This window comes from Rhodnius prolixus, unplaced genomic scaffold, assembly GCF_049639745.1.
Source record: "Rhodnius prolixus isolate KJV_2025 unplaced genomic scaffold, Rpr scaffold_2, whole genome shotgun sequence".
Classification (NCBI taxonomy): Eukaryota; Metazoa; Arthropoda; class Insecta; order Hemiptera; family Reduviidae; genus Rhodnius; species Rhodnius prolixus.
In genome coordinates, this window is record NW_027411592.1 from 15,596,269 (window position 1) to 15,609,699 (window position 13,431).

Here is a 13,431-nt window from a genome sequence, read left to right on the forward strand (position 1 = left end):
TTACTACAAAACAAACCCAGAATTATATTAAAGTGTTACCACTCTCAAGAGAAATAAGTTCACTGCATAAAATTAAATTTATTATGCATGTGATATTCTCTTCCAACTTTTATCGTTAAGAAATACTACTCTTAAAGCGCCCTTGCTTTTATTCTTAAAAAATAGCAACTAAACTAAACAATACATTTTTTTTTACTTCTTCCAGAAAATTCAATGACTGTATTTGAAGTATAATCCTGTGAATTTTTTATTAAAATTTTGGAGGAATAATTAATTTAATACAACTAATGTAAACAAAAACTTCATTGGAACCAATTTCGATTTAGAAGTAGGTCTATTTAAGTAAGAGATAACTTTCTGCCTCACCTACTTTCACAGAAGTTATATTTTCAATGAAAGAATACAATTCTTTGGCTTGATTAGTTAATAATATGTACAAATAGATATATATATTTGAAAACTTGTCAAAAAAACGAATAAGAAAAATATTAATCTTCTGATTCAAAAATAATAAATTCGGCAAATTTTATAGTTTCTTTTTTATTTATTTATTTAATAATTTACAAGATCTATTGGATAGCAGGAGAGAAACCAGCGGTAGCACTCTCTACAGGCAATCGAAGATGACGATGATCTTTAGTTCTGAAGGAAGTCCCGGGGCCTCTGGCAATTCAATCAGCGTGGTGGATTTTTAGAAAAATAACAGTAGAAAAGAGAGACTATACAAATGGATTAGGGTAATTTAAGAGAGCAGTGTGGACCATAACATTTTTAACCTTAATTTTATGTTAATTACAGGAATGCAAAATTTATCGATCTCTTGTGCGCTTGTTTGTCTGATAATACTTGGATCTTCAGCACTTGTTGGTTTATTCGGAGTAGTTAAACATCAGATTTCAGCTGTACTTGTCACTGGAGTTATGTATTTACTAGCAGGTATTTATTTGATTTTTAATACATTTACTTAATATTTATAAATAAACCCCTCTTTGTTACATGAAAACGCGTTACAATATTTATTCTCTTCTTTTTTTTACAGGTACATTTGCTTTATTCACTCTGACTATTATTCACTTTAAAAGGCGATCTGAATGTCAAGGTAGAGGTAATGCTGAAGAAGGAGCTCTTGGTACAGGAAATGAACGTTTAAGAAACCAATTAAGAAATCATTACCTGCCTGCAAGAGAAGTAGCTGGTGGATGGAGTCTAGAATTAGGATGGGCTGCACTTGCATTGTGTACTGCAGCTAGCGCATTATGGATACTTTTAGCTAGAGTAATGAGATATTCACCATTAACCACAATACTTGCGTGAAAGTTATTTCATTTTTCATATTTATTAGCAGAAAAAGTACCGAATATTAAAAATTATTTTTTTCTAAATCATTCTTCGGGTAAATATGATTGTTCGAATTGAGACTGGAGCACATCTACCATCTTGCCTCAGAATGTTCTTCCATTCCCCATCCCCTTCCGGAAATAGATCTATATATATTTTTTTTAGAAAATAAATTTCAATTTCAATTTTTATTCTTGAGGCTTTATGATAAGAGTGTAAGTGTTTGAAGCGTTAAAATTTATTAAAGCCTTGATCGTTACAGTTGTTACATTAAGTACAGAGTAGTAAAAATCGAAATTGTAATTATTGAAAAATTCCAAATTTAGGCTAATTTCTGTACGTCTTTATGAAAAAAAAAAAAAAATGCAAGAAACTTAATGAAAATTGTAAAGATGCGTGAATACTGTATCAATACTACACATATAGAATTAACTCTCGTAACTAGTTTGTAACGTTTGATTCATTCTATTTCATTTATTAATAAATATATAAAAAAAATTATATTTTTATTATACTCGATGATATTACATTAAATAACTACGAGCAAGATGGGTATTTCCTGTATATGAGCATCCTTCGGCCCAGCGCAGAACCGCCATCACTACAAATCAGCCTCCTCAACTTCATCAAGGCGATTTTCCTCAACTAATACCGAAGAAGGCAGCCGTAGAACTGTGTCTTTCGCGCAAATGGTCACGGCTCTTCCGCCGTCTCTAGTTCCTCCTTCCACTCCATCCTCATCCTACTCTGAAAACTCACACTGCAACTTTCTCCTACAGACTACCATGATCTCTCTGCTGGCGGGACCTTTCTCCTTCATTATTGTAACCGTATATTGTCAACAAAAAAAAAAAAAAAAAACAACAGATCAATATAAATTTCTCTCCCTACTAAGTTCCCTTGGCCCACGATTCATATGCGGTGGCGACTTCAACGCGAAGCATCCAGGTTATTTGGCAAATCCGAGAGGTAGTTTACTCCATAATATCCTCAACCAGAGATATTTCCCTATCAAAACCAACCTACTGGCCAAATCTCACATAAAAGACCCGATATGCTTGAAGAGAGATGTCTGCAGTAACAGCTGCTGACTATTGGCTCCAAACACTGGATTGGTCGCCGCCCACATTAACAGGCTAATGCGTATATATAATATTGTCACTTACTTAGCATTTTTGCTTGGTGCATCATTGTATGCTGTTGTGAAATTAAAAAATAAACTAAATAATAAAATAAAAATCTTTTTTAAAATAGTGTTTCTAAAAGCACATGAAAAATATATCCTGCAATTTAGACGTAGACATGAAACACAGTCAAGACTGAATCAATGATAAGGATACATTACACTTTGGAGGGATATGTGCAAGCTGCACCTCTTCAGTTAGCATATTAACATCGCGTTTAACACCTTTCCACAGTGAAAGCCAAAAATTAAATTTGTTTAAAGACTTTTTTAAAGTTTTATCATCATCTGAATTCATTGCACCGGAGCCTAGTTAAATGGAATGCTAACCTCCTGAGAGTGAGCTGTAAGAAAGTAGCCTCTAAGAAGATAACATCCACTTTTATCATTTGAGTTAATAAACGAAATCATAAACGTTACTTTTACATTTTACTAAATGATTTACGTTAAAAATTTTCATTTTAATTAAATTCTTTAAATTAATCAAGAGACTCAAATAGTTAGAGTCAATATAGTAAATTGAAACGTTTTAAAGGATTTAATAAACAAAAATTACCTCTTAAAATATCATTAAAAAAAAAAATCCTAAATACTCTAACACGACTGAATAACAGAAATTCGGAGGAGTAACTAAGGAATAACTAAGTGTACTAAGGTATTATCCAGCTCCCTGCTCTTAGATTTACTTTTCCCACGCTTCCTATAACCTCATTGTCCGGTGATGGACAGTAAAGTAGTCTGTAACGAGGGAGTATAGTCCGAGAGAACATGAAACAGGCACCGGGCGTCAATGAGCCTAGATGTTGACACGTCTTAATTGATGCTGATACTACTTTTAGCTTGGAATAGAAAACTGCTTAATTAAAGATACATATATCTTGCAGAAGAAATTGTGTACGATTAAGTAATAGTTTCAATATCTGATTTATCAAAAAATTTCTAGTTATGTACTAAATGACGATAAAATTTTGAATAAAGGTTGGAGTCGCTGAAGCAGCATAAAAAAAATCTCATTCTCCACCCACATGTTAATGTTATGAAATGGAATTTCCTACTTACATGAACTTTCCGAAAAAAAAAAAAATGCGTTTTAAGAAAATAATTAGAAAGATTAGAATTAGAAAATTAGATAGAATAATTAGAATTAGAAGTCAATAATTAGAAAAAAAAATTAAATCCATTATATTCACAATTTTTATAAACAAAAAAATTTATCAATCCATACCCAACTATTAGTATTGTGCTGTAAAATTTCTATTATTACAGGTAAATCTAAGCTTGTCAAATATGATGCAAGAAGTAGGAAAAAAGATAGAAAAAAAATATCATCTGTTTCAAAAAAATCAAGTGAAAATAACATTTCAGTTTAAAATATAAATAAAGTTACTGGTTATTTTAGTAGTTACACATGTATTTCAACAAACAATATATACCTTAAAATTGAATTTTCAACATTTGCTATTTTTAGCAGGTATAGTATCCCTGTCCTAGAAGCCACATAAAAAAAAAGTACAGAAACTACAAGCGAAATTGAAAAGTTATTGTTATTGTCCCGCTTTTGTTGGAGTAAAGGTCTTATTCACTCCAATTCATCTGTCTTTTTCTTTTCACTCCAGTGCAGTGCTCAGCCTAAGAACCAAAAACTTAAACATTTCCATCCAATCACTGTTTGATGCTCTAAACTAACATAACTGAGTTAGTTCCAAATGTTTTTCACGATCACTAAATATTGTCTTAAATGTTTCATAGCCGTTTTTATATTTAAAGTTCAAGGCTGTGATGGTATTTTTCATTTCAGTACTGACATTATTGTATTTTCATTTGTACTGTTAGTTCCACTCTAGCACAACCTCTACAAGTTAGTCACTGTTTTCACCGGTTAATAAGATAGACAGAAATTAAATAATTGCCCGAATATGTTTGGTACTAGGAATTCATAAAATAGGGCAGAAAATCACGAATGTTGTAATCGTGGGTATGTAAATATAACTAGAGCATTGTTAACATTATTTTTATTTCAGGGTATTGTTATATATTATTAACAGACTCAAAAGCAAAGGACCAAGACGATATACACCTTCTCTCCAAATTAATAAAAAAACTTCTGTAGGTAGAAAGGATGACTGAACCAATGTGTGCAATGGTATTGTAAGATAGAAAGAAAGGTATTATTCTTTTTAAATAAATAAAAAAAATGAGGCTCAGAGTATGAACACAATAGAACATTTTTAAATGTCCCTTACTCATCAACCGAAAATGTTCTGTTAAATATTTTCATTCGTATCAGTTTTTTTGCTGTAGAAAGTTTATTCTGCCGTATTTATCCTCATTTCAGTACTATCATTCTATTATAAGTTTTAAACTCAAGAGGAAGAAAAATCATTTCAGAGAAAAGAATAATTGAGGTACTATAAAAATCGCATACAGAGCAAAATAACTATCTTGCATCCAGACAATTAAAATTGTAGCAATAATACCTACAGACTTACTTAAATATAACCTATTCTAAAAAAGTGACATAAAAGTAAAGGTACAACGAAAACTGCATCAAAAAACGTTAATTTGGAAAACTATACACTAATTACAAACTAAGTATTAAATAACAATAAATTAAGACCAATGATCTGTCTAAATTTTTATTTAACATGTCTCGTATTAGTAAATATAATTAAAGAAAATTTGGTATGATAAAACTTCACATAAGTTTAAAACCGCATCTGAACATGTATAAAATGCGACTGAACATTAAAATGTTTAAATTCCAACAAAAATGATAGGCTAATAGGCTAAATATGTACATATGTATATTATGAGTAATATCTAATTTCCTTTAAAATTGCGATAATGCTGAACGAGTTTCATGGAATTTGAAACTAAATCCAACAAAAATATGAATAGTAGGTGAAAATTTTAAATTTATTAAAATGAAAAAGTTATACTAATAAATAACTTCAGATTGTCTACCTATTTATATACCCACTGCAAATTCAATAAATGAATAACACCAGCGATGAGTTTCATTTGAACCTTCCTTTCAATGTAAATTTTACAAGTTGTTACATTAGATAAAATGTCGTGTGTATTCTTGGAAAATATGAATATGAATAGTAAACGTAGAAAATGCATAGAATTAATAAAATGTGCAAGTGTTCGGTATTTTGTATCCATTAAAAACGAAAATTATTAAATAACTTTCAAAATCCTTAAAGACTTGTGGGTATGATGGATGTTTGGAAAACATCAAGCTTTTCGCAGTTTGCATCAACAAAAAAATGGGAAGGTGAAGATGTAGATGAAAATGTGGCTGATAACTGGGACGATGTACTCGCAGAAATAGAGGAAATGGATCTGCTACCTCCACCTATTTGCAAGTCAAAAGGCAACGCAATGAATCAAAGTGATGCTGAAAATAAAGAAACCAATAAATCAGAAACAATGAGTATGGAAGAAATCCGCAAACTACAAATTGAAGCCGATCTTCACTTGGCAAAAGAAGTATTTGGAGTAGAACAAACGATTTTGAACTCTAAAGAAGATTTTGATAAACTAAAAACACAACTTGAGGCACTTTTAAATGACGCAAATAAAAACTCGAATTTTTCCATATTTTCTGAAGAAATTGTTCAATTTCTCTGTTCACATCTGCCGTCTAACGAGCTGAGAAAAATTCATAACTGGATTGGTAATCTGCAAATACAAAGAGTCAAACAGGAGAGGGGAGAAAAGAAAAAAACTAATTCTAAGGCAAAAGCAAGAGCTAAAATAAGAGTAGAAGACGACAAAATTTACGATTATACATCCTATGATTGTGACGATTTTATTTAAATGAGGTTGCAACAAACTAAACACATAATAACTTTGGAACTATTTCTACATAAATGTTCATATTATTTGCATAATAGTTAGTAAAATAAGTGATACTGTAATAATTATTTATTGAAATCAAATAAATTTATTTACATTTTTCTATGAATATAATTCTTAACAAGATATTACCATCAACGTGTGAGTAATGATACTATTGCAAATTTTATAGTTGGTTGAAAATTTATTTTGAATTATGTCTATAACACTTCAAATAATAAAGTATTTACAGAACAGTTACAAAAACATATTAAATAGTAAAAGAAATGGGCATTCAATAATTACCGATGTAACCTATGAAATATTTTGAGAACATGTCTCACAACAATGGTTGTGGCTGAGAAGTAGCAGCAAGTACTGACTATTAAGTATTTACTTACCAATATTCCCGTTACTTGGTAAAAGCTATTTCTTTACTTAAAATTGCAGGCAACTAAATATTTGATTTTCTAAACTTCAGTACTTAATTAAATGTAATTAGAATAAGTAACCCCGTACCTTCGAAGTCCGCGATCGTGAAGTACTGTACAGCACCAGAGAACCGGTAACAACAGTGGTGGCGGGAGGGAAAAAAAATGTTCTCTCCATCCACCCTTTGTGACTGCTCATGGCGGCTGCAACCATGATCAAAGTAACATCAAAATACTTGACAATTTACAAAATCAACAAATTTGTACAATTAAAAAAAGAAACATTTGGACCAAATTTATGCTCTTTTTTAAAAGAATTCTCTACTATGTTTCGAAAAATTGTTCCGAATTTATTTCATACATTGAATTTTAAATGATATTGCAGTCAAAATTAGTACTTTAGTTTAAATTCATGTCCAAAATATATACTTTTTTAATATTATTTTGTATTTATTTTGCTGTAGCTTACAAACATTAATAAGGTTATAATTTTGTTTCCTGGGTGTAAGGTTACTTGTTACAGTGGATTACCGTACAGTTGTATTTACAAGTGTTTTGTGTTATTATTTAGTCTGGCAAAAATACCAACAATCCAGATGATGACAGCACCACCTGCTGCATTAGTTAATAGGAATAAAAAACATTTTTTGGGGATCCCGGCACCTTTGGGTTATGTTGCTGGTGTTGGGAGAGGTGCAACAGGATTTACCACAAGATCTGATATAGGCCCTGCGAGAGACGCTAATGATGTGTCCGACGACAGACATGCTCCACCTAGCAAAAGAAAGAAAAAAGAAGAAGAGGAAGAAGATGACGAAGATCTCAATGATTCTAATTATGATGAATTTTCAGGATATGGTGGTTCATTATTTAGTAAAGATCCTTATGATAAAGATGATGAGGAAGCCGATATGATTTACGAAGAAATAGATAAGCGAATGGATGAAAAAAGAAAAGAATACAGAGAAAAGAGATTAAAAGAAGAACTTGAGAGGTACAGACAGGAGAGGCCAAAAATACAGCAGCAGTTCAGTGACCTCAAACGTGGTCTAGTAGCAGTGACAGAAGATGAATGGCGTAATGTTCCTGAAGTTGGGGATGCAAGAAACAGAAAAATGAGGAACCCGAGAGCTGAAAGATTCACACCCCTTCCTGACTCCGTACTATCAAGAAATTTAGGAGGTGAGTCAACAAGTAGTATTGATCCTTCCAGTGGTTTAATGAGTGCCATTCCAGGTACTGCTACTCAAGGAATGCTTACTCCTACTGGTGATTTAGATTTGCGAAAGATGGGGCAAGCTAGAAATAATTTAATGAATGTTAAATTAAATCAAGTGTCAGATTCTGTAGAAGGGCAAACAGTAGTAGATCCAAAAGGATACCTAACCGATTTACAGAGCATGATACCAACTTATGGTGGCGATATTAATGATATTAAAAAGGCACGATTGTTATTGAAATCAGTAAGGGAAACTAATCCTAATCACCCTCCTGCTTGGATAGCTTCTGCTAGATTAGAAGAAGTCACCGGTAAGATTCAAGCAGCAAGAAATCTAATAATGAAGGGATGTGAAGAAAATCAGCAGTCCGAAGATTTGTGGTTGGAGGCGGCCAGATTGCAGCCGCCTGATACTGCCAAAGGCGTAATTGCCCAAGCTGTTAGGTACATACCTACGTCCGTACGAATTTGGATCAGGGCAGCAGATTTAGAATCAGAAGTTAAAGCCAAAAGAAGAGTTTACAGAAAAGCTCTTGAACATATTCCTAATTCTGTGCGCTTATGGAAGGCCGCTGTTGAACTTGAAGATCCAGAAGATGCTCGTATTCTGTTAAGTAGAGCTGTAGAGTGCTGTCCTACAAGTGTAGATCTTTGGCTAGCTCTTGCACGATTAGAAACATATGAAAATGCCAGAAAAGTTTTAAATAAGGCAAGAGAAAACATCCCTACAGACAGACAAATTTGGGTGACAGCAGCGAAATTGGAAGAAGCAAATAATAATCACCATATGGTAGAAAAAATTATTGAAAGAGCCATTACTTCTCTTAGTGCTAATGGAGTAGAAATAAACCGTGAACATTGGTTCAAGGAAGCAATCGAAGCAGAAAAAGCTGGTTCTGTCTTGACTTGCCAGTTGTTAATTAAATCTATAATGGGCCACGGTGTAGAAGAAGAGGATAGAAAACACACTTGGATGGAAGATGCCGAATCCTGCGCATCCCAAGGAGCATATGAATGTGCACGAGCTATATATTCCAAAGCACTTACAATATTTCCTAGTAAGAAATCTATATGGTTAAGAGCCGCCTATTTTGAAAAGAATCATGGCACAAGAGAGTCTCTCGAAACTTTATTACAACGAGCAGTAGCACATTGTCCAAAATCTGAAGTGTTGTGGTTGATGGGGGCAAAGTCCAAATGGTTAGCTGGAGACGTTCCGGCAGCAAGAGGCATTTTATCATTAGCTTTTCAAGCCAATCCTAATTCAGAAGAAATATGGTTAGCTGCAGTTAAGCTGGAATCCGAAAATTCAGAATATGAAAGAGCAAGAAGATTGTTAGCCAAAGCAAGAGCTTCTGCTCCTACACCACGTGTGATGATGAAGTCAGCAAAATTAGAATGGTGTTTAGACAACCTTGACCTAGCATTAAAATTGTTAGATGATGCAATTAAGATTTTTCCTGATTTTGCAAAATTGTGGATGATGAAAGGGCAAATTGAAGAACAAAAAGGTGACACAGAAAAGGCTTGGGAAACTTATAACAATGCAATTAAGAAATGTCCTAATTCCGTACCTTTGTGGTTGATGATGTCTGGTTTAGAAGAAAAAAGAAAGCAACTAACTAAAGCTAGATCTGTGCTAGAGAAAGCCCGACTGAAGAATCCTGCAAATCCAAGATTGTGGCTGGAGGCAATTCGTGTTGAGTTCAGAGCTGGAATGAGAGACATTGCCAATACCTTAATGGCCAAAGCATTGCAAGAATGTCCTAACTCTGGCATCTTATGGGCTGAGGCGATTTTCCTTGAACCAAGGCCGCAAAGAAAAACAAAATCCGTTGATGCATTGAAACGTTGTGAACACGATCCTCATGTTTTATTAGCTGTGTCAAAATTATTTTGGTGTGAACATAAGCTGCAAAAATGCAGAGACTGGTTTAATAGAACCGTTAAGATTGAACCAGATTTAGGCGATTCTTGGGCATATTTTTATAAATTTGAACTATTTAATGGTACAGAAGAGTCTCAAGAAGAAGTTAAAAAACGTTGTATTGCAGCTGAACCTCATCATGGGGAATTGTGGTGTCGTGTCTCGAAAGATATTAATAATTGGAGATTAACTACAGAACATATACTTTCTTTGGTAGCAAAAGAATTACCAATTCCTATTTAGTAACTTTTTTTATTTTTAGGGCTTATTTTTCAAATTATTATAGGTTTAATGAAATGTTTTGTCTATAGTGCTAAAAATGTTAAGTGTATAATAAATAACATGTTTTATGTACAATTTTCACTCAAGAGTCTACCTTGAAATAAAAGTGTAACTTAATTGATTTTCTCTGCGCGCGTGTAGATTTTTAAATTCATAGAAATTGTTCACAATATTTCAATATAGTATTATTCTTTGGTAAAGTCACCACAAAATTTATTTTAATTAAATTATTATGAGAAAAATGTAGACTTTTTTTTACTAACATTTCCGTTGAACCTGCCACTTTTCAATGTATTCAGTAAATGATTAATGTCCAGAAAAGACATGGAGAATTATGTTCCAATATTCATTAATTTCTTTGCTTTTGTGGATTACAAATAATTTGCCACCTGCAAAAAACAATTTTGTAAAGATACATTAATTTAAATGAAATGTACTTCTTTGAATAATTCGTTTTTTGAAAATTTACTTGAAACTTTAGATCATCGAGAAATTAAGAAGTTATAACATTATGTAATGCCAATGATAAGAACAAGTAGGTAATTTACCAAATTATTAAACATGTTCGTAACGTTGGAAAACTGGTAACATTATTTAATCCTACTGAATAATCTAATTAATTTAGCAAACATTTCCTCGCACTTTAATGACATTGAAGAGTTCCTCGATTTTGGCTTTTCCCTTTTCAACTATCTTGGATTCGAGTCTAAGGCTAGAAAATTTGTCAACACTAAGAAAGTAAAATTATTATGTAATAAATTATACTGGAAAAAATGGCCCAATTGTTTGATAATTTTTTCGGTCCCTGAGACTGAGTAACCAATGGGCCATTAAAAATGTCGCCTTTTACGTAGGCTCAAATCATCATTCAATCCTCTTGGTTATTAGCTATTGGAATTTTTCGCCTTACTTAGGCCCGAGATGTACACCCACCACTGCTACAACTGTTTAACTTTTTGGTCTGCAGTAGTACTTAGTGGTCTGAATTAATGACTGGTGCGATGAGGGAAACTTTCAAGTCAGGCCTAAGCAGACTGCCGTTTCGCAATATGTGAAGCTCCTGCACGCTACGGTACTCAGACGATTTATACCAGTTTCATCAGAAAGCCTATTCCGGCAGCATTGCCAAGAATTGACTACGAAGGACTTGATAGTCAGCAGAACCGCTTGGATACCTGAGAAAATCACAACTCTGGAATTGATTATCTTTCTCTTATATTTTCAATAACCCTGTAATTGAAAATAACCCTGTCTGAAAGACAATAACAGTTCTTAGATATAACGAGATAATATACTTATTATTTCGGTGATTTGGCTTTCCCTACTTGCCTTGGATCCGTCCGAAAATCTGACGGAGTCATAAGTTTAAAATCATTACTTAATTATTAATAACTGCCAATTACTGTTAATTTTATTTTTTATTTGAATGAAATTATGTTGCATAAATTAGCTTGTAAACATATATTTAGGTACAAACTCATAAGAAAGTGATTATGTAGCCTTACTAAAAAAATCGTTTAAAATGAAAAGTAATTAGTTTACTTCAGGCACCTTACCCCTACAAAAAAAAATTCTTGCTGCCCCCTATTATGAATATTATGTTCGCCGAGTTCCACTTCTAGTGAGGCTGTATCGTTAGCCTTAGTTTAATTGAAGTATCTAGAAAAGAAAGTGAAAATTCTAAGTCAAAACTAGAAAAAATCTAGTCAAACAAGATTGTTTGTTATTTGGCCGAACAACTAGACCTTAATCTTCGTAAGTGGTTGGGATTAAAATTATTCAATTTTTGTGCATTTCAAAAAATTTATCTTTCACGTTTTAATTAAGAAGCAATATAACAAATTTTATTAAAATAAATAAACTTTGATGTTTCTTTAATTTCAGTTTTTAAATAATTAATTATTTTAAAGACACGTGATATTTGCCGGACACCAATAAAGAACGTATGACGTCACAAATACATCCCGCTTTTTTTAAAAAACTGCTAAGTCTAGTTAACCTTCTCCAATTGCAATTGTGTTGACTATTAACTTGGTCTATCTTCTGATTAATAACGAAAAAAGTGAAAATTCATAGAACTTCCCGGGATCAAATTCTTTTCACTCTTTGTTTCTTGTTTGTATTCATAAAAAACAAATACTAAAAGAACCTTTAAAAAGTTAAATAAAGACGATGATCCAAACCCGTTCAACTTGGAGATATTGTTCAGGATGGAAATGTTACTGCATTAACTACGAATAGGAGACTAATAAAGAAATCAAGGAGAGTAAGTGGAACTCAAAACTAAATTTTTTAATTGGCAGTTTTATTGAATACTGTAATTTTGAAAGTTTTACTTCGTCAATAGTTCAAACTACTTTTTTCGCTAGGTTTTTGAAGAATCAACTTAACTAAATTTATAAAGAATTTCTTTTAACAAATACAGCAATCACATAACCCTTTCTTTGAGAGAACTCCTAATTGGCTTTACTAAGTGATGTGTTTCACACCTTAATTTCCTGAGTACAGTTTATAATGGATGGACTGCTGAGCTCTACATTAACTAATGTAAGACTGCTTTCTAAATATTATCCACTTTCTGCTGAGCTGAAGATGCTGTTGGAAAAGGTAAATTCTTTTGTACTACACTATATAGTGTAGTATATTACATATATATGTAATATCTCTGTTATCTTGTGTATTCATATATGTCATTGAATTTCAAACTTTTTTTTTTAGGGCATTACTGCAGTTGATGAAAATTTTTACTGTCATATAGTGTATTACTTAATTTCGGTTATCAGTATTAAAAAAAGGACAGAGATTTTTATGGACTGTTGGCCATTGAAATGTTCAAAAACAAGAGCGCAGTTCAGGGTAGGAGCAAAACATATTATGAAATGGATTGACAGAGTAAGTTATCAAAATGGTTAATTATTTTTTTAATAAAGAGGTACATCATGAATTATTAAATATTGCCATCCGGCAAGTTTTCGAGGTTAATAAAGTAATTACCACAAGGAATTATCGAAATAAATTGTTCTATTTATTTTATCACTCTTGCAAAATAATATTTTCTACATTATAAAAAGGGATTGCATGGTAATAATGTCATTGTGTTTGGGTGAAACCAAAAGGTTGGTGATCGACTTATGAAATGGAACTTGGAAGCCAAACGATAAGTTTTATCTTTACGACTTGACATACCAGATTTATCATTAGCGTGCAC

At 32.3% G+C, this 13,431-nt stretch overlaps 4 protein-coding genes across 6 annotated transcripts in view; 3 read left to right on the top strand and 1 right to left on the bottom strand.

Moving 5' to 3' along the window:
* The window catches only part of LOC141449118 (uncharacterized), a 25,442-nt gene extending 23,713 nt beyond the window's left edge, over positions 1-1,729 (top strand). For both annotated transcript variants that reach the window (XM_074118212.1, XM_074118211.1), the window contains exons 4-5: positions 799-936; positions 1,040-1,729. In XM_074118212.1, coding sequence (XP_073974313.1) covers positions 799-936; positions 1,040-1,314 — 413 coding nt within the window. In that variant the 3' untranslated portion in view covers positions 1,315-1,729. The remainder of the gene's footprint in view (positions 1-798; positions 937-1,039) is intronic.
* Positions 1-6,999, bottom strand: part of LOC141449111 (uncharacterized) — a 12,888-nt gene extending 5,889 nt beyond the window's left edge. The window contains exon 1 of one of the 2 annotated variants that reach the window (XM_074118192.1): positions 6,884-6,999. The gene's annotated coding sequence lies outside the window, so the exon portion shown is untranslated. Of the gene's footprint in view, positions 1-6,765 lie in introns of both variants that reach the window. The other variant, XM_074118193.1, reaches the window with a different exon arrangement.
* Positions 5,248-6,486, top strand: LOC141449119 (eukaryotic translation initiation factor 3 subunit J-like). The gene has a single exon (XM_074118213.1). The coding sequence runs from the start codon at positions 5,741-5,743 to the stop codon at positions 6,344-6,346; it is 606 nt and encodes a 201-aa protein (XP_073974314.1). The 5' UTR covers positions 5,248-5,740; the 3' UTR covers positions 6,347-6,486.
* A 266-nt stretch (positions 7,000-7,265) lies between the features above and the next one.
* Positions 7,266-12,794, top strand: Prp6 (pre-mRNA processing factor 6). The gene is made up of 2 exons (XM_074118194.1): positions 7,266-12,489; positions 12,593-12,794. Exon 1 carries the CDS (start codon positions 7,392-7,394, stop codon positions 10,182-10,184), a length of 2,793 nt encoding a protein of 930 aa, XP_073974295.1. The 5' UTR covers positions 7,266-7,391; the 3' UTR covers positions 10,185-12,489; positions 12,593-12,794.
* The last annotated feature ends 637 nt before the right edge of the window (positions 12,795-13,431 follow it).